Consider the following 24,205-nt stretch of genomic DNA (forward strand, 5'->3'; position numbering starts at 1 on the left):
TTAAAGGAAAAGCTGGGATTTCTTTTCCTATAATTTGATCCGTTTTGAGGATATGCCAACTTTTCTTCAAAATGTTTCTCAGATGATTTGAATCCTCTAAGAAAGTGGTGATCAATCTGAATTTTCCCTCATTTTTCTCATTCAGCTTAGTTTTCTTAATCTTTTCTTTTAATAGTTGGTCTCGGGGTATTCTCTCAACTCTTTTTAGAGTGTTTTCTAAAAGGATTTTGTTATATCCCCTTGCTTGAAATCTGCTGATGCTATCTCTTGCTGCCCTTGCAAAGTCAGAATCTTTAGAGCAATTTCTCTTGATTCTTAGAAGCTCTCCATAGGGGATGCTTCTAATCGGGGTCGGGGGGGTGGCTGCTTTCGGCATGCAAAACCGAATTGCCAGCTGTTATTTTCCTGAACAGTTCTGTTTATATTTTAGTACCCATCAAGTTCACTTTCAAATCCAGATAGTTTACTGTTGAAACGTTAATATCAGCTGTAAAGTTCAGATTCAATTCATTTGTATTTAAGTATGCCACAAACTCTTCTGCCGAAGTTACTGACCCCTCCCAAACTAGGAAGAGGTCATCAATGTACCTGTACCAGACTTTTAGGTTTCCAGCCCATTTTTCGAAACCTGGGCTCCTGGTTACCTGCTCCTCCCACCAGCCCACGAATAAATTCGCATAACTGGGGGCGAAGCAGGTTCCCATCGCCGTACCAGTGACTTGTCTGTACAATTGTCCTTGAAATAAGAATATATTGTTGAATAGGCAATATTCTATAAATTCTAGTAACATTTTACTGTGTTTCACAAATTTCATTGGTCTTTTGTCAAGGAAGTACTTGATGGCTAACAGTCCCTGATAATGATCTATGCTCGTATAGAGACTGGTAATGTCCATTGTTATTAATATGCAAGATGAATTACATTCCACATTCCCAATCTTATTCACAAAGTCTTTGATGTCCCTGATGTAGGACTGTAGTTGTAAAACACTTTGAAAAAGGAAATGGTCTATGTACACGGACATATTCTCAGATACACTTCCTATGGAAGAGACTATTGGTCTTCCAGGTGGATTTTTATTGTCTTTGTGAATTTTTGGTAACTGGTAGAAGGTGGGCACAGTTGGGTTGTTATTTTTCAGAAAGAAATACTCCTCAGTATCCAGCATATAATTGCTGTGCCATTTATTTATAAGTGTTTGGAACTTTACAATACTTTCATCATATGTCTGTCTAGTTGTTTTCTCATATGATGTTTGATCCTCCAACTGTCTATATACTTCTTGGCAGTATTGTTCTCTCGACATCACCACGATGTTACCACCCTTGTCTGATGGCTTGCAGATAATGTCTTGATCATTGTCTAGAGTTTTTAGAATTTCTCTTTGTTCCTTTGTCATATTCGGTATTTTCTTCTTCATCTGTCTTTGTCGTGTTCTGAATTTTACCAAGTCTTTTATCACAGCCTCTGAGAAGGCGTCGATCGCATCATAGGGCATTATCGAATAATGACGGAGGTTTGAAGTGTGTCGTCGGTGCTTCTTGTTCGACACCTATCCTTCTGGTTCTTTGCGTGATAGATTCTAGTTCTCCTTCACCAACATTTTCCTCAGTTCTTAATTCCTCCAAAATCTCCCAAGTTGTGATATCGTCTGTTGTAAGGATGTCAGTTTCTCTTGTTTTTAATTGTCTGTTTTCTTTCGTTGTCGGTTTTAGTTTGAAATATTTGTGCAATTTTATCTTCCGCACAAAGGTATAAAGGTCAATCCTAGTCTGTGTGAATTCGAGTTTTTCATTGGGGCAATATGATAGACCTAGTTTCAAAGTTTTCTCTTCTAGTGGTGAGAGAGTCCTATTAGTTAGGTTTATGATTGTTAAATTGTCCTTGCTCTCTACCATTTCGCTCCTTCTTTCCTTTGGAATGAGAGATAATCGGAGCTGCAATTTGTGACGTGGTGCACCACCACGAAGAGGCACCCGTCTGCGAGTGACCCGGTTTTTGGTGCAACGGAGCTGGAATATATATATATATATATATATATATATATATATATATGTATATATATATATATATATATGTATATATGTATATATATGTATATGTATCTATGTATATGTATGTATATATGTGTATATATGTGTATATATATATGTATATATATATGTATATATATATATGTATATGTATATATATATATGTATATGTATATATATATATATGTATATATGTGTATATATATATGTATATATGTGTATATATATATGTGTGTATATATGTATATATATATATATATGTATATATATATATATATGTATATATATATATATATATATATATATATATATGTATATATGTGTATATAGAGAGAGAGAGAGAGAAAAGTTGGATACAGTGACAAAAACCCATACACCACTGAAATATGTAATGGAACACTTTAATGAAACAACTATAGCTTGTGTTCCCATCATGCACTGCTTTTGAACATACTTAATCTGTTTTTAATGCCTTTATGTTGTACCAAATGTATTTTTTCCAGACCCAAGTTTCACCATTTTTGCAACAAGTATTTATGCCGCTTCTTCAAGCCATCTTTGAAGTGTTACTCCGTCCTGCAGAAGAAAATGACCAATCTGCTGCCTTAGAAAAGCAAATGTTGCGGCGCAGTTATTTTGCCTTCCTCCAGACAGTGAGTGGAAGTGGAATGAGTGAAGTTATAGCTAATCAAGGTGAGTATAAAGTATGTAAAAAGATGCTCAGATACAGATTTTATTACCAAAGTTATGAGTAGATTTGAGTGTATGATTGCAGTACTTTTATAGTTTTGTTTTACTAAAAGTGTACCAAGAAATGTGAACTCCTGTAAATCTGTCGTATGAAGAAAACAACAGGATGATTTTTTTAAAACATGGAGGCCATCAAGGGTTTGATAAAAAAAGCTCAGCTTATAACATACCCTGATGGGATATACTCAACCTGGCTGAACAGTTTACTCAGTACAGCCTTCGGAAAGTATAAATATATATTGGTATACACAGTTCTCCAAATACCATGCTATCAATTCAATATAAGAGTAAGGTGCAAAATTCATTGCATTTCATTTTACCATTCCACCAGACAATGTTATGCGAGTGGCTTCTTACCCATGCCATGATCTTTGTTAATTATTCAGGCTTTGGTGGTGTGATGTTTTTTCGCAACCTTTTTTTTATAACTAAGTTTGAGTTTTAATATAACAAAACACTTGGGTTTGACACAAGTAGGTACAAATGAGGGACAGCACATGACCGGTTCATAAAGCACTATAAAGGTAGTACATGGATATAAGCTATTATCACAGTACTCAGTAATACAGGAGACTCTACTCCATCTATCCCAACCATTTCCCTTATATATATATATATATATATATATATATATATATATACATATATACATATATATATATATATATATATATATATGTATATATATAATATATATATATATATATATTTTTTTAACTGTTTGTATTTATTTTCTGAAAAAACAACACAATAAGTAGCAGGTTTATCTCGCATAGCTTCAGTGTGGTACAATAGCTGACAATCATAAATGGTAAGGATAGCGAGTTTACATTATAGCCATTCTTCTTCCTGAATCCCCTGTCCCATTCCCTCCCATGTGTTAAATATGTCTCCTGACCCTCAACCATTTGTGGGTTCTAGGGTATTAAGTCCATCTCCTTCGTGTCTCCATGTAATAAGTTGCATCGTGTCTGCTTCCTCCTCCTGAATCTCTAAGTTGTAATAACATTTCCCTCATATTTGCCCATGCTTCAAGGGACACCCTCTGGCTTTGTACACTGGTCACTCTTGTTGTGCACACCGATCCACCCCCCACCTCCACATCGTAGGGAGAGCAGGGTTTTTCCATCGAACTGCAATGTCCCGATTATTCGCCATGGTGGGTGTTTCCAGGGTCGCCCTGTCTGCCCTTGAACCCCCGGAAGCCTCCAGGACCCCCAACAGGAGCATAAAAGGCGAGAACTGAACCACCCACCCCAGCAGGTCCGTCTGTTCCCTCACCACAATCAAAATCTCTGAATCACCGGGCAACAATACACATGGAAGTCAGCAGGGGGTGTGTGGACAGCGAGGACAGGAAGAAGGCCTGCTTGATATAACCTGGCTGGAGGAAGGTAGGCACAGTAGAGTTAATAGGTCTGAACCAGATGCAGCCTGGGGAAAATTGCTATGACTCGCAGTGCCATTTGAGCATCTTGCCAGCCGTCATCCTCGTGGGGGCCCAACACACCCTGAGGTGGTCTAGCATTCCGGTTAAGGACTAGAGTATGATAAATCAGAGAAATGCCTCCCCTGCCCAATTTGCCCATGAGGAGTTTAGCATCCAATGGGTTGAATTCAGGGAGATGGCTGTTTAGTGGTGTATGGGTGTGGAGCGCATGTCGTAATTGAAGATAGGTGCCTTGGGGCTTTTGAAAGGAAAATATGTGGGCCCCAGACCATACGTCGCTCAATGGCGTTATGGCAATAAGATCCCATTCCCCAAATCTCTCCCAGCGTCGTCAGCTCCTGCAGCCATGTGCCACGCCATAAAGTAGTTTGAGGTGTGGGCTTGATATCCCAGTTAGTATGATGAAGGGCAGCTCTCCAGGTGAGGGAAACCACCCAGGTCACCACAGGGATAGTGACAGGGACTGGGGAGCCAAGCAACATGGCCATAATCTGTGGAAACCCTAGAGATACCAGCTCCACCTTGTAGGCCTGGTCAGACCAAACACCACTAAGCTAGTCGTTGACCACCAGCAGTTGCGAGGATAGGTAGTAGAGGTAAAGGTTAGGCATCAGCAGACTTCCTTCATACGGGCCACACTGGCAGTGTACACGGCCAATTGTGGCCTGGAGTTGTGCCAGAGGAATGATGTTACTGACTTATCCAGTTCCCAGAACCATCGACGATGCAGGTGTATTAGGAGATTCTGCAACACATAGAGGAACCTCAGCAGCACCATCATTTCTATAAAGAGCAATCCTACCCACCACATTTAGCTGTTGAAATGCCATGTCTTGAGGTCCTCCTTAGCTTTCTGCCAGGTGAGCTCAGGGTGATGCGCAACACTTACCCCAAGTAACGGAAGCTTAAAGTTCACACAGGGATGTTAGTTTGCCAGGACACACAATCTTGATTTGGGTCCAGAGGAGCTAGGCCCAATTTAGCCGGGTTAACATGAAGGCCTGAGACTTCCCCAAATAGCCGTAGTATCCGGAGGCACCCTGGCCATTTGCTGCCGGATACGCTAGGAAGAGATGGACATCATCCTTGTAGAGTGGGATGTGGTTCTTGTGTCCCCCATCCCAACGCCACCCCGCACCTGTTCGTCACTGTGGAGGAGGCGGGCGAGTCGCTAAATTACTAACAAAATAGGAGGGGAGACAGGGGGCAGCCAGATAGGGAAGACCTTGGAGATCACACCGTTGCTTTGGACTCACGCAGTGGGGTTGGAGTAAAGCATACAGTAGTAGTCAAGAAAGCGTGGCACTCAACAGCACCCAGTCCAAGTTGGCCCATTCCACCGTGTACAATGTTTTCTCAGGGTCAATGAGTATTAACCTAGTTGGGGTGGGAGCAGAGGATGATGGACTAGAGCAAAGTGAAACCTCCATTGGCTATGTGCCGTGCTCCTAGCCGGAGTGTAGCCACATTGATAGGGTTGTATGAATGCATGGATGACTTGTTTGATCCGGGTGGCTAGGATTGTGGCAAAGTTCTTGACCTCCTGATTGATAAGGGAGATCAGACGATAAGCTGTGCACGCCGCTTACGGGGGCTGCATCTTTGGAATTACTGCAATGGTAGCAGTGTCAATTTCAGGGGAGGAAGGCACCATTCTTTTACGCCTTTGTGTAGAGAGCGAGAAGTCGAGTTATAATGTTTCACAAAAAGCAGTGTAGTATTGTGTTTGAAACCCGTCGGGACAAGGGTCTGCCCGGAGGCCAAGCCAGAAATGGCCTCTCCAACTTTTTTGGGCCGATAACAGCTGATCCAGCATCTGGGTTTCGGAGTGGGACTTCCGTGGCAGTGGCATTTTCTGTAGGAAGTGAGAAACGGGATCAGCCTCCAATCTAAGGGCTTCCATATGAAGGTGGCTAGAGAAATCTGCTAATGTTTGTGCAATATCTCGAAGGGTACAACTCGTAGAACCACGGTCATCAGTTATTTCAGGTATCACTCTATTTACCTGTGAGGCAATACAAAATCTTATCATTTGTTTTCCTCACCCATAGCTGTTAAGGCGCTCCATATTTGTTTTGAAGCCTCAAGCGACAGGAGGAGGCTCTCCTTGCACACTAGGTCCAGTTGCCAAGGTACGTCTCCCTGAGGGTCCACGACAAGGCATGCCTCAACGTGAAAGGTACAAGCCTCCAGTTGAGTTATGTTGGGAGCAGCATGCTCAAGCTCTCGAATGCCGCCCTTAGCTTATCCCCAAATGCTTGCAGCCCAATGAGGTGCCAGTAGACAGTCCCCTCGTTGGTTTGAAAATAGGCTTTCAGTTTGCCCTCTAGTACCAGCTTGTTGGTCTTGTCATGGAGGTACCAGGCATTGAGACGCCACATTTGGCGAGGGTCATCTGTTGGGGACCCAAGGTAGAGGAGAAGAGTTTTCTGAGATTTCATGTTAAGGGGTCTGGAACTGGGTTGCTGCGCAGCAAGTTAACGGCTGGCAGAAAAATAAGGTCAATACGGAGTGGTTAAAGAGGGTTCCACACTCTCCAGGCATTGCAAAGACCGAGAGCAGAGGTCCAGTTTGATAGACGACAAGCACCATCCCAGCAGGAGACAGATGGTGCACCTGTTACATCCATGTCTGGGACAGGACCTACATTGAAACCGCCCCAACCACAGTAAGTCTCCCTAGGAGGGCCAATAACATTCCAGAGAGGTCGCCAATGAGGGCATCCAGGGTCGTGGGAGTAGCATAATCACATACAAGATTAACAGTACATCCCTCAGCAGTCCCCATAAGAGCAAGGTAACGACCCTGGGGGTGTCTCACGTCCTGATATAGTGGAAGACAATTTTGTAACCCTAGCGAGGCAGGAATGGACAGTAATACCTCATCAAATGTGTTTCCTGAAGCATCAGGATGGCAGGGAAGAATCAGCGTGTGTATCACAAGACCGCGGCTCGCTTCACGTGGTCCAGCAGCCTATTAATATTCCAGGACAGTACCTGTAAAGGCCCCATGTTTTTGGGACATTTCCCACAATCAGGGCCAGGAGCATCCAACTTAGCAGGGCAAGTCACCCATGCTGATTGACAAGGCACCCAAAGTGCAAGTCTTAGTATGGCGCAGAACAAAAGGGCATAAAAAGACAATCAAACCATAACAGTATGCAAACCCACTCCCCCAACAACCCCTCCACCCCAGAAGCATTTGTCGCCCATAAACTCATAACATAAGCACAAAACAGTTTGAAACCAGGAATAGAGTGGTTAACGCCTCCTTGGGGGTTGCAAAGTATTGAACCCAGTTGCTATGTGCACCAGAGAAATTGAGCAGGTCCTATCACAGGCCTCTAAAATAAGTTGTGTCATCCACATGCTCCACACGAGTAGGAGAGTCACCATGCAGAGGCACCCTCCCGGTTCGGCTCAATCGTCCCCGTGGTGGTAGACCGGGCCGGGCATGAAGGGGGTGTTTTTTTTTTTTTTTTTTTATTTTTTTTTTGAAAAACCTTTATTTGAGTAAGCAAAAAAGTACAAGGAAGGGCCTACAACCACACGGGCCGGCCGCTAAAAGAGGAGTGGACACACATCATATATGCCCGCAGAGGTAAAAGTCAATCAACAATGCAATACTCAGCTCTATATACAGGACAAAAACAGATTTTATTTATATGAAGAACAAACACACACAAAAGGCGAAAGTATAGTACCGAAGGTCAGCTCAATGGATGTAAGGGGGGGGACAGCAACAGAAGTACAGTAGCAAAACACCAAGCACCGAGGAGCTCGGAGGGAGGGGGGGGGGAAGGGACCCAGAAGTCAGTACAAAAAAGGGAAGGGGGAGGGCCGGAGACACCAGCACAACCCCTATATGAAAGGTTCCAGGAACGCCTGCCTATGGAGACAGGGCAAGCCCAACAGTGCCCACAAGGGGAGGAGTACAAATGTCGCCACGGTAGTCGTTCCAGTGACCCCACATCTTCACCCATGCCCTGGGTCTGCCCCTGGCCACATAGACAGTTTTCTCACGGAACATGGACCAATCCATGTTATCCTCCCATTTCGAGAGGTCAGGGGGCCTGGAGGCCCCCCAGAGTTGTGCAATGTCTCGCTTCGCAACCATATATCCCAGGGTGGCCCATCTAGTCCGCGCCACCGAATAGTCCGTGGGCTCCCAAACATTCAAAAGACATCGACGAGGTTCCGGACACAAGGACACACCTGTCACCACAGCCATCACTTCAAGCACAGCCGCCCAATAAGCAGCCACCATCGGGCACTCCCAGAGAATATGTAGGAAAGTAGCACGCAATCCACACCCACGCTTACACAGTCCATCGGAGGAAAAGCCCATCACCACCAGTCGCGGTCCCGTCACGTACACCCGATGAAGGATCTTCAATTGAACCAGACGGAGACGAGCCGGAATAGCCACCTCCTTCGGGGAGGAGAGGGCTGATTGCCAATCCTCATCATCAAGTTCCAACCCATCTCCCATCCACAATTCCCGAAGTCGGGCCAATAAGTCGGACCGATTGTTAATCAACTTTTTATAGATCAGGGAAATAGTGCTATCAGGAAGATGTCCATCAAGGATACGGTCCTCAAGGGGGGAAGAGTCAGGTGGAATCTCACCAGGAGCAAACACCGAAGTCAGGGCGTGCCTGAGCTGTAAATAACGAAAGAATTCCCGACCACTCAGGCCATAGTCAGCCTGGAGGGCCTGAAACGAACGCACAGAACCCTTAGAGTACACATCCCCCACCTTGGAAATCCCAATCATGTCCCAACGGTCGAAACCCTTGGAAGACCAAAGACCGCCCAGACATTCTGAAGCATAAAGCGGCGTCGCCAACGTCAAGCGATCCTCCCATCCCAAGCTCACATTCGCGGCACGCCACACCGTCAAAGCAGTCAATGTAGGTCCCGCAAGATGGCGCCCAGCGGAGCGAGAATAAAGCACTCTGTTAAAGTCACCTCCCGGAAGCTGAAGTTTATCCATTTCAAACGCCGGATTACGACCTGGCGAAAACATAGCGTGATTGATAGCGGACAGATGGGAAGCCCAGTAATATCTCTTAATATCGGGGAGCGCCATGCCCCCATCATACCACGGGATGGAAAGTTTCGCGAGAGCAATGCGCGGACACCCATCCCAAATAAGCTGCCTCTGAAGGCTCTCAATCTCCCGAAAATAGGACCTAGGGATAGGATCAAAATAATTCTGGAGAGCATAGAGAAACCGTGGCAATGACATCATCTTAAACAGGGCCGCCCGACCCAGGGGAGACAGGGGAAGTCTGCGCCAACGGGCAACGTCCAAACGTAGCCTAAGTAACGGGGGAAGGAGATTACGATCAAAACGAAGGGACGAGTCCAAGGTAACAAAAACCCCCAAGTATTTGAAGCCATCCCTGGCCACCTGAAGAGGAAGTCTGCTCTGCAACGGAGGCAAGACACCAGACAAAACATACACACAGGATTTAGTCCAATTGATGACGAGGCCTGAGTTAGCGCCAAAGGACACAAGAACGTCAAATAAAACAGTTAAAGACTTGCGAGGGGAAGTAAGGTACAAAAGGATGTCGTCCGCATAAAGCGAGACGCGGTCTTCGAAGTCCGGGGCCCAGCGAATCCCTTTAAGGGACGGTTCCCACCGGAGCCAGGCCGCCAATGGTTCAAGAGCGAGCGCAAACAACAACGGGGACAGGGGGCAACCCTGACGGGTACCCCTGCCCAAGGAGAAGGGAGCCGACACTCTACCGTTTACCACAACTTGTGCCAGAGGTTCCGCATACAACAACTGAATCCAGCTAATAAACTCGCACCCGAATCCGAATTTCTCAAGAGTCGCCCATAGATAGGGCCACTCCACAGTATCAAAGGCCATAGAGGCATCCAGGGACGCCAAAATGGCCGGCTCAGTCAGAAGCCCCGCCCTCGCCATCACGCCGTGAAGGCGTCGCAGATTCAAAGCAGTGTTGCGATGCGGGATAAAGCCAGACTGATCCGGATGGACCAAATCCCCGAGAACCGAGAGGAGACGAGTCGCCAAAAGTTTTGCCAAAACCTTGGGTTCAACATTTAACAGGGATATGGGTCTATATGAGGAACAGAGGTCACGTGGTTTACCATCTTTAGGGATGACGACAATTGTCGCCAGGCGCTGATCATAGGGAAGGATGTTACGTTCACGAGATTCTAGAAACATGGCGCGAAGATACGGCGCCATCTTATCGGGGCGTAGCTTGTACAACTCAATGGGCAACCCGTTCGGGCCCAACGCTTTGCCCGAACGGAGCGAACGGATAGCAGTCGCTATCTCATCATTCGTAAAAGGGGAGTCCAAAGCAATACGGTCCAGGTCGGTGACACAGGGCAAAGTGATATCGCGCAAAAGTAAGCGGGAGTCGGCCACGTCCCTCTCAGACACGGGAGCATACACAACACGGAAATATTCCGCAAAACGATCAACAATGGCAATCGGATCAGTCACATTCTCACCACTCGCAGACTGAATCACAGGCACCACACGATTAACTCTTTCCTTCTTGTCCAACCACGCTAGGAGTTTGCCCGCCTTATCACCCACATCGTACAATCTGCCTTGTTGCTCACGAAACATCACCTTAGCAGCGTCTGTGACCAGGGATTTATATGCAAACTGTTTTAGACCCAGGGCATGGAGCTTCTCAGGCGTGACACCAGATTCCAACTCATCCTCCAAAGCAGAGATCTCCCCCTCAAGGTCCACCACCTCCCTCCTCCCGGCTTTCTTGGCTTCAACAATCAAGGAGAGGGCCTGTCCACGAATCACAGTTTTAAAGGCTTCCCACAGGGACACAGCTGAAGGGACCGACCCCTCGTTCTCCAGGAAATATGCATCTATGGACTTGAGCAAGAGGGTACGAGTCTCAGGAGAGGAAAGATACCATGGGTTAATTGGAGCCACTCGGCCCGCTGTCTCCACCCCAACCTCGAAACGAAGCCAAAGCGGCGAGTGATCAGAAATACCCCTTGGCAAATGCAAAATCTCGCGAACCGCTGACGACTGGGCCGCGGGCATCAGGAAATAATCCAGCCGAGACAGACTGCCATGAGCCCCAGAATGGAAAGTGTATTGGAGCTGAGTGGGGTGCAAAAGTCGCCAGCAGTCCACAAGGCCAAAGGTATCCAGAAACCCACCCAACCACTGCTGAGCCTGCGGAGTATCCCTAGGGGGATGGCGATCGTGAAGGCCGGAAAGCACCGAATTAAAATCTCCGGCCAGGAAGAGAGTACTTTCAGGGAGATCTAACAAAACACGGCCCAAATCAATGAAAGTAGAAGTCTGTAAACCCGGGGGAACATAAACATTAAAGAGAGATAGGGTGCGGCCCTCATATCTACCCACCAAGACAGTATACCTCCCACGGTCATCCTGAATCACCTCGTCAATCGCCAGGGGGAGGGAGGTTCGAACAAGGATACCCACACCCCTAGATCCGGAGGTAAACCCCGAGTGCGCCACAAGGCGGTAGCCCCATCTATTCATCGCATTACAAACATTACCAATCAAATGGGTTTCCTGCATGAAAACAATATCTGGCGACAAACGTCGTATACAATTCAAGACCACACTGCGCTTAATACGATCTCCCAGGCCATTAACGTTCCAGGAAACAAATTTCAACCCCCTACCCCCCATCCCAACCACCCGAGCCCAGACCCCTCATCCACGAGCAAGACACCAGAAACAGCAACAGACACAGGAGCAATTCGCCTTGAAAACAACACACAAAAAAGAAAGAACTTCCCAGCCCCCCTCCCCCAAACTGAAAGGAAACACCCCCCACCCTGCACCCCTGCAAAAAGCTAAAGAGCCACCCCAACCTGCAGTGTGCCTGTCGCCCCATAACCCCTAGTCTACACAAAGACCCCGGAGGAGGAAAGGTCTCCGCTCCACCCGCCCCTGACAAACATCAAGAACGTAAAGTAACAAAAGAAAGATGAAATAATCACACTGCAGAGGAACGCCGGTCAACAATCCTGAAAATGTGTTCAAAATAAAACATGTGAGCCAAACAGTCAGATCTCCACACCACCCTCGGCACCACCAGGGTGAGCGGCGGAGTCAGTCTCAGGAGCACGGTCAGGCAAGGAGTCTAGCCAGTCATTAACAGCATCTGGGCGATCAAAGAAAAGGGTACGCTCATTATACTCGATCCGAAGTCTGGTGGGATAGAGCATAGCATAACGTAAGCCCCGATCCCGAAGACGTTTCTTGGCCCCACGAAACTCCATCCGTTGTTTCTGAACTTGTTGGGAAAAGTCCGGGTAAAAGTTCACCGTAGCATTCTCAAAGGCCACCGGGCCCTTCACCCGTGAGGCCTGCAGGATAGCGTCCCGGTCTCTATAGTGAAAAAGTTTCGCTACAATGGGTCTCGGCGGGGCTCCCGGCCGAACCCTGCCCCCTGGAACACGATGTGCGCGTTCCACCGTGAAGAACTTCGTAAGGCCGGAAGGGGCAAGATAGTTCAAGACCAGATCCTCAACCAGGAGATCCACCGAGTGGGGTTCAGGGTTCTCCGGTACACCAACCAGGCGAACATTGCAGCGACGTGCCCTATTTTCAAAATCCTCCAGACGTCGGGTCATGAAGTCGTGCACCCGACGGAGATTGCCGATTTCTGTCTGGAGCTCCGAGACGTCCTTTGTGAGGCTGGACGATTTAATGTCCAACGATTGCACCCTTTCATTCGTCTTGCCGAGATCAGCACGAATAAGATTAACCTCAATAGCCACGGTGTCAAGTTTATGGGCCAAGGCCTCGTACTGTTGGCCGGTGGATTCCCTCACGCCCGAGATGGCGCCCATGATGTCCTGTAGGGAGGGCTCCGCCGACTCTTCCAAAACTCGTTCGGACGCTGTACTAGAACCAGGCAGGGCAGCTCCGGGGGACCCCTTAGAATGAGTATAGCGGTCCATGACATTTGATTGAACCGGGGCTCCGCGCAGTGGTGCTTTCGTCTTGCGCGTCTCTCTGTCCCCTCTGCCCGCCATTTTGAAGATGCGTCACAGGACAAGCCACCAGGGCCGACGGGCCCGACACCCAAAGCACAGGATCAAAAGTACACAAAAATGAGGGGCACAACTCGGGTAGAGGTCGCCAAGCCAGCAAATAGTCCGCAGGTAAACCCAACAGCCGATCCGCCTCCAGGTCTCAGCCGCAACTCGATAGTCACACCCGTGGCCCAAGTCGGAACAGAATCGAAACCGAAACTTAGGAAGGGGGACCCACAAGGCCAGATCTCCTGCCGTTGTTGTTCAATTCCAGGACGGCTACAGAACCGCACCCCGTCCCGGGCGCACCTCGAGGGCGGAGTCCAAAAGTTCAGACCATCATATCTCAGGAATAAGAGATCAAAATCAATTTCTGAAAGGTGCCAGGCTGATCAGCTAAACGTCCTCCACACGAATTCTTGTAAGAAATCAGGATTTAGTCAGGATAAAATGCCGGGGGCGGCGAGGGTCCGGAGAGCGCTGTGCTCAAGCGGCCATCTCGGATGCCCGCCAAGCTCCTCCCCCCATGAAGGGGGTGTTGATGGTCTCCTCCCTCGATGAGAGGGAGAGAGTCAGTCTGCTCTGGCTGCAGCATGACCCATATGAGAGTGAGTGTAATGTCTTTTCTGCGGGGGGAGGGTTGGTGAAGGGGGGGTGGTAGTCTTGTCCAAATTGGCTCGGGGGAGGCCAAGAAGTGGATATTGCCTGCATGTACGACTCTAAGTTGTGACAGAAACAGCAGCCTGTAGGAAAGGTTGAGTACCTGGAACTTTTGTTTGAAAGCTGCATAGGAACGGCATTCAGTTACACCTCTCTGGTTTAGTCTGTAAAGAAGAGTATCTACGCATTGCGGCATCTGAGGTTTGAGTGGGAGCGGGCTGCTCACAGTATGTAGTCACTGTCCTTGAAATTGAGGATGCGAGTGATGCTGGGTCTTTGCAGAGCCCCATGGGTGGCTTATGTGTCAAGGTCCTATGTTCCCCTTCAACTGCAAACTAGGGGGATAGTGTATCTGAAGGCATCCAGGCTCACACTGCGCAGAGTTAATGAATTCACTAGCACTCACTCTCCAAAAAAACATATTTCCAAGTACATAAGGACAGAATTGTCATGAGGACTGATCAACAGTTTATATCAAAAGTTATATCATAGTTCTGCATGAATCAAGGAAACATACCATGTTTCTTGCTCCCCGCTGGTCCCAGTTCAAATCCTGACTGCCATTTTCCATCTTTTCCCTGGTTCCTCTACAGGAATACAATATGCTTCTGCCTTTAGGCACCTCTGTGCATCCTTTCCCCACTGCTTCTTGGCGATCTTAATATGTAAAAGGACGTTATTTGTGAGAGGAATCCTAAAGGCCAGGTTCTGCCCTAGTTTCGTAAAGATCACAGTGTTGTGGACTGGTATGAAGTAAGTTGTAATGGAATATATCAGCAACAAGAGAGGGAGGGTATGAGTAGACACTCCTGGACCCCGGGCTAATTCATACACAAACAACAAAGGAGTGACTAGGCACAAGCATTTGAAAAACAACAACCACGGTTCTCTTAACGTGTGGTGAAGGTTAAATAAATAAATAAATAAACCCCCATGAAAAGTGCTCTGTCTTCATCTAAGATAAAATGGTACTGCCAGTTCCGTTAGTATACCAACTGGTACGCCTCTCACCCTCTAGAGCTAGTAATCTACAGTGGTGAAGCTCTATTCATTTAGAAGGACCCTCACTTACCACTAGTTGGTGACATGCTTCATCATCGGGTCCCCGCTAGGGTGACCGAGTATCACCCTAGCGTGCTACAACGCCTGACTACAGCGGAGCAGGATGTGGTGAGTGGAACAGTGCCCAAATCAAAAAGTGACTAAACGTGTGGTGTCAGTGCAAATTAAAAAATGCAAAGGTTGTAACCAGGTCAAAATTTTTTTAATGATGGTCAACCCGCATTGATTAAAAATTGTGAGTGGACTAGACAAGGTTCTGAGTTACGGAACCCGAGTCCTAAAAATCGGTCGACATGTTTCTGCTGTTTTTTTGCATTTTGCTCAGCTTTCTTCAGGACCTAATAATTAGTCCTCCGGTGGTGTGCGCGCACTAAGGCGTACCCTCCCGGGAGGCTCTAAATGTGAAAATTAATAAAATATAAAAATGTGTGAAAAAAATAATCACACAACAGTTAACCATGTCATCTCATGCCATTTGCAGAAACAATCATAGCAACCTATGGGAAAAAAAGGGACAGAGACAAAGACAAACAATGACACATAATTAGATCTCAATTGTGGTCCAATATCTCAGAATAAGCTGCATTAATGGAGCTGACTTCGTGTGTCATACTGGAAACAAAGCCCATCCAAATGTGACGGTGCAGTGTAATATCATTTCTATGAATGGGTGCCTCAAAATTATAGATCAGCTCCCAACATGCCCGACCAATTCTGCCGGTAAAGTGCGGGGCAAATCGCATGTATATCCTGCTTTCAAATCAAGTCAGACTTGCCTCATACATATGGCTCATTCGTCCCATAGTAATAATCATAGTCGAGTGAAGGATTAAACGTTCCGTTTTTAACGTCATATGTACAATACAAAACTCAAGGGCTTTGAACCTCTCCATAACAGAAAAGGAACGAAAGTGCTATATTTCTTAATTACTCACAAAAAGCGGGACATTAAGATGCCCCTTCGGTGAGGGTGGCGCGGGTGTACTTCACGCGGTGGCTTTCTGCAATGGGAGAAAATAAAGGGCGGAGGTATGTATCAATTTCCCCACTATCGAAAATAATAATAGCGCGGAAATCCAGGGGCCCCGGGAGAATGTTTAACTGGTCGGGTGTCACTTACTTCTGCACTCGCGGCTCCCCGCCCGTGACCTGCTTTCTTGTCCAACCCTCCCGGAAGCGGTAGTTTCACCGGGAAACAGCCTGTGTTTATTGAACGCCCTGGGCGGATCAGAGTACACCACGTGGGATGCTGGTAGTCACGTGGTGTCGTCCGCGGGAGCAATCTTAAAGGGATACAGTGCAAAAAAGAGGGTTGCTAATGCCAAGCATCGCGAGTTCGAGCCCCCGCATTGACCTCAGTAACCACATTGCCCTGTAAATTATAGTAATATTCTCAAGTCAGCAGTTAATCAGTTTTCATTATTCCAAAAAGTATCATTTGGAATATATAATGGGTGATACTTATCATGTCAAGGAAGCAGAGTATCAAGATGCTGAATACATATCCTGCTTCTTCATACAAATGGAGCAATTAGTAATAATATTGATACTAACAGTGCTTCCCTTAGTCGAACACTCAACATACTCCCTACATAGGTTTATTGTTCAGAGATGATAAAAAAGGCGAGTTTATCAACTGTTATATGACATAGGGAAACAGAACAGGACATGACAAATCATGGACATAGTGTAATCCTCTATCTTCGCAGGACACTGCCCCATGGGATATCATCATTGAGACCAACCCTATTTGTTCCAAGGCGATACACCCAACGTTGTTCACGTTCAAAAAGCGACGCTTCAGACCCATATTCTTGATGTTCTAGAATGGTCCACTGTAAGTCATTGGGGGTATGTCCAGCCTGTAGAAAGTGTACGGTGAGTTTTGTGGTCATCTTTTTACACCGTATATTACTTCTGTGTTCACAGATTCTGATTCTTGTACGCCGCGTTGTCATTCCCACGTATTGGAGGCCACAACTGCACGTAATGAGATATACCACGTTAGTGGTGTTACAATTCGTATGACCACGCTGCTCCCAACGGGTGCCATCTGTCAAGTCTAGATATTTGGTATTGGAAGTCAGGTGGCACACGTTGCAATTACCACATGAAAAATGGCCTTTAACCGGTGGAAGGCCCCATGCGTTGAGAACGCTTGGTGTGGGATCAGTTGTCCTTTCAGTTCTGGGTCTTGTGTGGACCAGCGAGTCCTTCAGGCTAGTTGCTCTCTTGTAGGACAGTAAAGGGTTCTTCCAATCTGCTTTATTGCTGGTTATAATCCTCCAGTTCTTCATGATACTTTTACTCACTGCGTTGGACAGCGAATTAAAAGTAGTAACGCAGGTTAAAGGAATTTCCTCCTTCTCTTTGGGGGGATTTTCATCCAACAGAATATCCCTCTGCTGGTTCCGCGCCCTCTTGTGACTCTTGTTGATTATCCTCTGCGGATATCCTCTGTTTTGTAGTTTGATAGACAAAGCATTGGCTTGTGATTTATTTATTTATTTATTTTATTTATGGAATTTTTAATGCGCACTACTACCCTGAGGTGTCTAGGCGCAATGAGATACTCCAAGATACAGAGGTCAGGACACGATATTATAAGAAAGAGGCTATAAGCTCTTTTTGGCAGATGGTTAATATTAATAATATTATTGATTGAAGAGCCAGGTCTTCAGAGCCTTGCGGAAGCTAATCAGGGTTGGCGCAGTTTTAATGTCTAAGGGGAGTGAGTTCCACAATATTGGAGTTGCTACCAAAAATCGTCTGAAATCAGTGAGGTTACTGCAGTTGCGACGTATCCTTAGATTCATAAACGGAAGTTACCCCCACCTGGAAGACCGATAGTATCAGGTCTAGGATCATTGCTCGAACCCCTTTCAAAATATTGTGATTTTTTCTTGCGACCCATCATCCAATCCACATGTACCTATCTGAAGGACACGAAAAGTTTCTTGTCTTTACTGAGATCCATTACCCTACCAGATGATCAATGCTTTCTTGTCTCAATGGACATTGAGAGTCTATACACCTGCATCCCGCAGGATGAGACCATCAAGGTGGTGAAAGAAGCCCTCGAGAGAACACCTTGGGAGTATGCCACATCAAAGGTATTTGTAACGGAATGCGCTACCCTTGCCCTGAAACGTAATTTCTTTGAACATGATGGCAAGATTTACTTACAAGCTACGGGGACATCGATGGGCAGTACCTTTGCTCCGTCGGTGGCGGGCCTCTATGTCTTCGATTTTGAGGCTAAGAATATTTTGAGCGCCCTGAACCCGTTCGGTAACAACATACTCATGTGGCAGCGCTACATAGACGATATTTTCTTGATTTGGCAAGGCGATGAAGCGGTTCTGTTGAATTTTTTTACATGGCTGAATAGACTTGACGATCATTTGAGATTCACCCATGAATATTCCAGAGATGATTTGACCTTTTTAGATGTCCAAATCAGGAGAAAGGAGAATCGGCTTGAGACAACGACATTTTACAAGCCTACTGCGAAAAATAATTTATTGCACTTCACCAGCTACCACTCGAGAGCCCTACGGGAAAATCTCCCGTATGGGCAGTATCTAAGGATACGTCGCAACTGCAGTAACCTCACTGATTTCAAATCACAAGCCAATGCTTTGTCTATCAAACTACAAAACAGAGGATATCCGCAGAGGATAATCAACAAGAGTCACAAGAGGGCGCGGAACCAGCAGAGGGATATTCTGTTGGATGAAAATCCCCCCAAAGAGAAGGAGGAAATTCCTTTAACCTGCGTTACTACTTTTAATTCGCTGTCCAACGCAGTGAGTAAAAGTATCATGAAGAACTGGAGGATTATAACCAGCAATAAAGCAGATTGGAAGAAACCTTTACTGTCCTACAAGAGAGCAACTAGCCTGAAGGACTCGCTGGTCCACACAAGACCCAGAACTGAAAGGACAACTGATCCCACACCAAGCGTTCTCAACGCATGGGGCCTTCCACCGGTTAAAGGCCATTTTTCATGTGGTAATTGCAACGTGTGCCACCTGACTTCCAATACCAAATATCTAGACTTGACAGATGGCACCCGTTGGGAGCAGCGTGGTCATACGAATTGTAACACCACTAACGTGGTATATCTCATTACGTGCAGTTGTGGCCTCCAATACGTGGGAATGACAACGCGGCGTACAAGAATCAGAATCTGTGAACACAGAAGTAATATACGGTGTAAAAAGATGACCACAAAACTCACCGTACACTTTCTACAGGCTGGACATACCCCCAATGACTTACAGTGGACCATTCTAGAACATCAAGAATATGGGTCTGAAGCGTCGCTTTTTGAACGTGAACAACGTTGGGTGTATCGCCTTGGAACAAATAGGGTTGGTCTCAATGATGATATCCCATGGGGCAGTGTCCTGCGAAGATAGAGGATTACACTATGTCCATGATTTGTCATGTCCTGTTCTGTTTCCCTATGTCATATAACAGTTGATAAACTCGCCTTTTTTATCATCTCTGAACAATAAACCTATGTAGGGAGTATGTTGAGTGTTCGACTAAGGGAAGCACTGTTAGTATCAATATTATTACTAATTGCTCCATTTGTATGAAGAAGCAGGATATGTATTCAGCATCTTGATACTCTGCTTCCTTGACATAATAAGTATCACCCATTATATATTCCAAATGATACTTTTTGGAATAATGAAAACTGATTAACTGCTGACTTGAGAATATTACTATAATTTACAGGGCAATGTGGTTACTGAGGTCAATGCGGGGGCTCGAACTCGCGATGCTTGGCATTAGCAACCCTCTTTTTTGCACTGTATCCCTTTAAGATTGCTCCCGCGGACGACACCACGTGACTACCAGCATCCCACGTGGTGTACTCTGATCCGCCCAGGGCGTTCAATAAACACAGGCTGTTTCCCGGTGAAACTACCGCTTCCGGGAGGGTTGGACAAGAAAGCAGGTCACGGGCGGGGAGCCGCGAGTGCAGAAGTAAGTGACACCCGACCAGTTAAACATTCTCCCGGGGCCCCTGGATTTCCGCGCTATTATTATTTTCGATAGTGGGGAAATTGATACATACCTCCGCCCTTTATTTTCTCCCATTGCAGAAAGCCACCGCGTGAAGTACACCCGCGCCACCCTCACCGAAGGGGCATCTTAATGTCCCGCTTTTTGTGAGTAATTAAGAAATATAGCACTTTCGTTCCTTTTCTGTTATGGAGAGGTTCAAAGCCCTTGAGTTTTGTATTGTACATATGACGTTAAAAACGGAACGTTTAATCCTTCACTCGACTATGATTATTACTATGGGACGAATGAGCCATATGTATGAGGCAAGTCTGACTTGATTTGAAAGCAGGATATACATGCGATTTGCCCCGCACTTTACCGGCAGAATTGGTCGGGCATGTTGGGAGCTGATCTATAATTTTGAGGCACCCATTCATAGAAATGATATTACACTGCACCGTCACATTTGGATGGGCTTTGTTTCCAGTATGACACACGAAGTCAGCTCCATTAATGCAGCTTATTCTGAGATATTGGACCACAATTGAGATCTAATTATGTGTCATTGTTTGTCTTTGTCTCTGTCCCTTTTTTTCCCATAGGTTGCTATGATTGTTTCTGCAAATGGCATGAGATGACATGGTTAACTGTTGTGTGATTATTTTTTTCACACATTTTTATATTTTATTAATTTTCACATTTAGAGCCTCCCGGGAGGGTACGCCTTAGTGCGCGCACACCACCGGAGGACTAATTATTAGGTCCTGAAGAAAGCTGAGCAAAATGCAAAAAAACAGCAGAAACATGTCGACCGATTTTTAGGACTCGGGTTCCGTAACTCAGAACCTTGTCTAGTCCACTCACAATTTTTAATCAATGCGGGTTGACCATCATTAAAAAAAATTTGACCTGGTTACAACCTTTGCATTTTTTAATTTGCACTGACACCACACGTTTAGTCACTTTTTGATTTGGGCACTGTTCCACTCACCACATCCTGCTCCGCTGTAGTCAGGCGTTGTAGCACGCTAGGGTGATACTCGGTCACCCTAGCGGGGACCCGATGATGAAGCATGTCACCAACTAGTGGTGAGTGAGGGTCCTTCTAAATGAATAGAGCTTCACCACTGTAGATTACTAGCTCTAGAGGGTGAGAGGCGTACCAGTTGGTATACTAACGGAACTGGCAGTACCATTTTATCTTAGATGAAGACAGAGCACTTTTCATGGGGGTTTATTTATTTATTTATTTAACCTTCACCACACGTTAAGAGAACCGTGGTTGTTGTTTTTCAAATGCTTGTGCCTAGTCACTCCTTTGTTGTTTGTGTATGTAAGTTGTAATGGAACATACAGAGTTATAGGGTAATGTGATACTTGAACAATATGCTCAGTGGAGTGCTCCTACAGGCTAATATACTGAAAGTGTATAAAGATGTATGCCAGAAGCCCCATTTCTGTAGGTATGAAGATGATCAATAGCAAAAATAGAGTTGAGCTGTAGGAGATTCAAATTATAGCAAACACCAGACTCATTTACCTACATTCTCTGCTGCTCCTGCTGGATTTGGTAGTTTAAACATTGGACTCCATTGCTAAGAATGGTTAACACAATGTGTAGTTTCTTGTTAGAGATTATTCCACAGTTGTAAAGCAGGAACTTATCATCCCTAAAGGTATCCAGGCGCTGGGGGGGCCATCGGGGTGATTAAGTGAGCTATTTCCCAGAGTCCCATGATGCTGAGCTGAGCTAGCGCCGGGCATTGAACTGTGATCCCTGTGCTCCGAAATCAGCCGCTCTGGCTGCTGTGCCACACCAGAATTGCCCAAAGATCACAGGAAGCAGTTTCAGGCAGCCCTCATTAAGCAGAAGCAGGCCTTTTATTATGCTGCTCATGTTTGTCATCCAGCATGTTGATATTACTGCCTGTGTTATAAACCTGAATATGGCAAAAGTTCACCTGGCTTTTCTAAGATCAACTTGCTTATTATGAAAGGCTCAGGAAAGTGTTTACCCTACCTTTGTTTTGTTTTTTTAAAACATTTTATTGTCAAACTGCACATATGATGAAGGGCCCTGTACTCCAGGGACATCGGCAGGTGTCTAAAAGGCAATCGACTTTTACTGTGCAAGCACAAACAGGCTAATGGAAGGCCAAGCAATACTTAACACCCCCCTCTACCCACAACCCCAGCCCCCCCAACTTTCCCCTACCTTTTGATAGTAAAATGTTTACTGTGTTCACTGAGATAACTAGCAAAATTTGATTATGGGCAACTCCATCCAGATCCCTGGCTATCGTTTCCTCTGAGAAAGCCACAAAACTAGATTGGGCACCTTAAAGGAAATTTACTTGAACCAATAATTGCAAAAAACATCTGGACTGCTGTAGCTGCTGCCATATGGGGGAAGCTGTGTAGGTAACAATTATTCTTTCAGATTCATTTGAAATCATATCTTAAAAACCATATTCAAGAGGCCAGACTGGTCCTCTCAGTGTCAACAAATAAGACCAGCTTGGACTTAAATCCATTAGTTTTTCAAATTTTTTAGTTATACATCCCAAAAGGTCCAACCATGTAGTGCCAAGCAAAACCTTATATCAGAATACTTTCTACTGTGTAAATATTTTCTTCACATCTCGCGAGGACTACGAAGCATCACAATCTTTTTACATGGGAGCACCTTTAGAAGTGTATAATAACCTGTGTTTTGAATTGTGTAGAGGGACAATATACGTTTCAACATTTTCCAAATTTAAGTCTAAGCCTGTGTTTATACAGCTGGCATGCATCTCTCACATGCTTTGAATCTCAGACAACTCATCATCAAATAAATCTTTATTTGGTTTTTATTTTTTATTTTATTTTTATTGTTTTATAGAGCGCATACTTGCCCTAGGGTATCAGAGCGCTTTACAAGGGAACATAGCAGTGTACAATAGGCAAGAAATCACAATAGTTTAGCCGACACGTATTTATTTATTTATTTATTTTTTAAACTTATAGAGCGCAACAAATACCACGAGAGGTGTCTCGGCGCTAAGCAGACAGAGCAGACAGAGGGGCACCTCTTATGCATTATTGGATAAATAGCCAAGTCTTTACTTGCTTTCTGAAAATCAACAGTGATGAGCTGTTTATTATATAGAGGGGCAAGGTGTTCCAAAGCTTCGAGGCGGCCACCAAGAAGCGTCTGTCTCCCCATGTGACTGTTCTCACCCGTTGAATGCATAAAGATGCGGATGAGGCAGATCTTAAAGCTCTGTTTGGGGCATACATCGGCAGTGATTCCCTAAAAAAAACAGGTCCTAGGCTGTTCAAAGCCTTGTAGATGATACATAAAGCCTTAAATTTAGTTCTCTTTTTTACTGGAAGCCAGTGTAGTTGATAAACGATGGGAGAGATGGATGAGAACTTGGGGGTTTTGGTCAGAATTCGCGCTGCAGCATTTTGCACCATTTGTAATTTTTTTAAAACCTGCTCCTGGGCATTCAGCAGAAGCCCATTACAGTAATCCACCTTGGATAACACCAACGTATGAAGTGGTTTACATATAATTAACTCCAGATAAGGCCCGTGATTTCTTGAAGAGGTAGGTCGGTATTCCGAAGGGAAGCGCTAGTCCGTATTTGGTCAAGTTCTGTGTATTGGTCAAAGACTGAGAATCGGCAACCATAAAAGAGCGTAACATCATAAAAACATATGCTTATCAAAACTGTAAAAACAAGTAGACATTCATTCTTGTACCAGCTTTGAAAGTTAAAGGCGATGTAGTTGAGTCAAAAGTAAAATACATCAAATGGTCTCGGGTACATCAAGGTTAATCAGGTCTATGATCTCAAAGTGGCACGTAAAAAGCATGAGACAGCAAAGAGAACATGCTCATTCGACAGGAGCTGCTTATACAGAAGCGCTTGAAGTGCTTGTGAGAAGTTCAAGGCTTTCAGTAACTGGAGAAGGAACCGCTTCCTAGACAAACTAAAATATTTTCAAAACACAAAATGTAGGCTGGAGTCCTATTGTTGTAGCCACAAGGCCCTAAAGTGCCTGGACGAGACCAACCACAAGGAGTGGCCAAAATATGGTGTAGAAAGTTAAACCTGAATCTTACCACCTCAAATGTATCCCTCTCATTAGGTAAGAGAGAAGGATAAGGCTTCATCCCCTGAACGGTTTTTAATAACGCATG

General features: G+C 45.4%; 1 protein-coding gene across 2 annotated transcripts in view; it reads left to right on the forward strand.

The window, feature by feature from the left end:
- The window catches only part of XPOT (exportin for tRNA), a 538,373-nt gene that overhangs the window by 390,288 nt on the left and 123,880 nt on the right, over positions 1-24,205 (forward strand). For both annotated transcript variants that reach the window (XM_078676087.1, XM_078676095.1), the window contains exon 19: positions 2,538-2,727. In XM_078676087.1, the coding sequence (XP_078532213.1) occupies positions 2,538-2,727 (190 nt within the window). The remainder of the gene's footprint in view (positions 1-2,537; positions 2,728-24,205) is intronic.

The sequence above is a fragment of the Lissotriton helveticus genome, chromosome 1_1 (assembly GCF_964261635.1).
Source record: "Lissotriton helveticus chromosome 1_1, aLisHel1.1, whole genome shotgun sequence".
Classification (NCBI taxonomy): domain Eukaryota; kingdom Metazoa; phylum Chordata; class Amphibia; order Caudata; family Salamandridae; genus Lissotriton; species Lissotriton helveticus.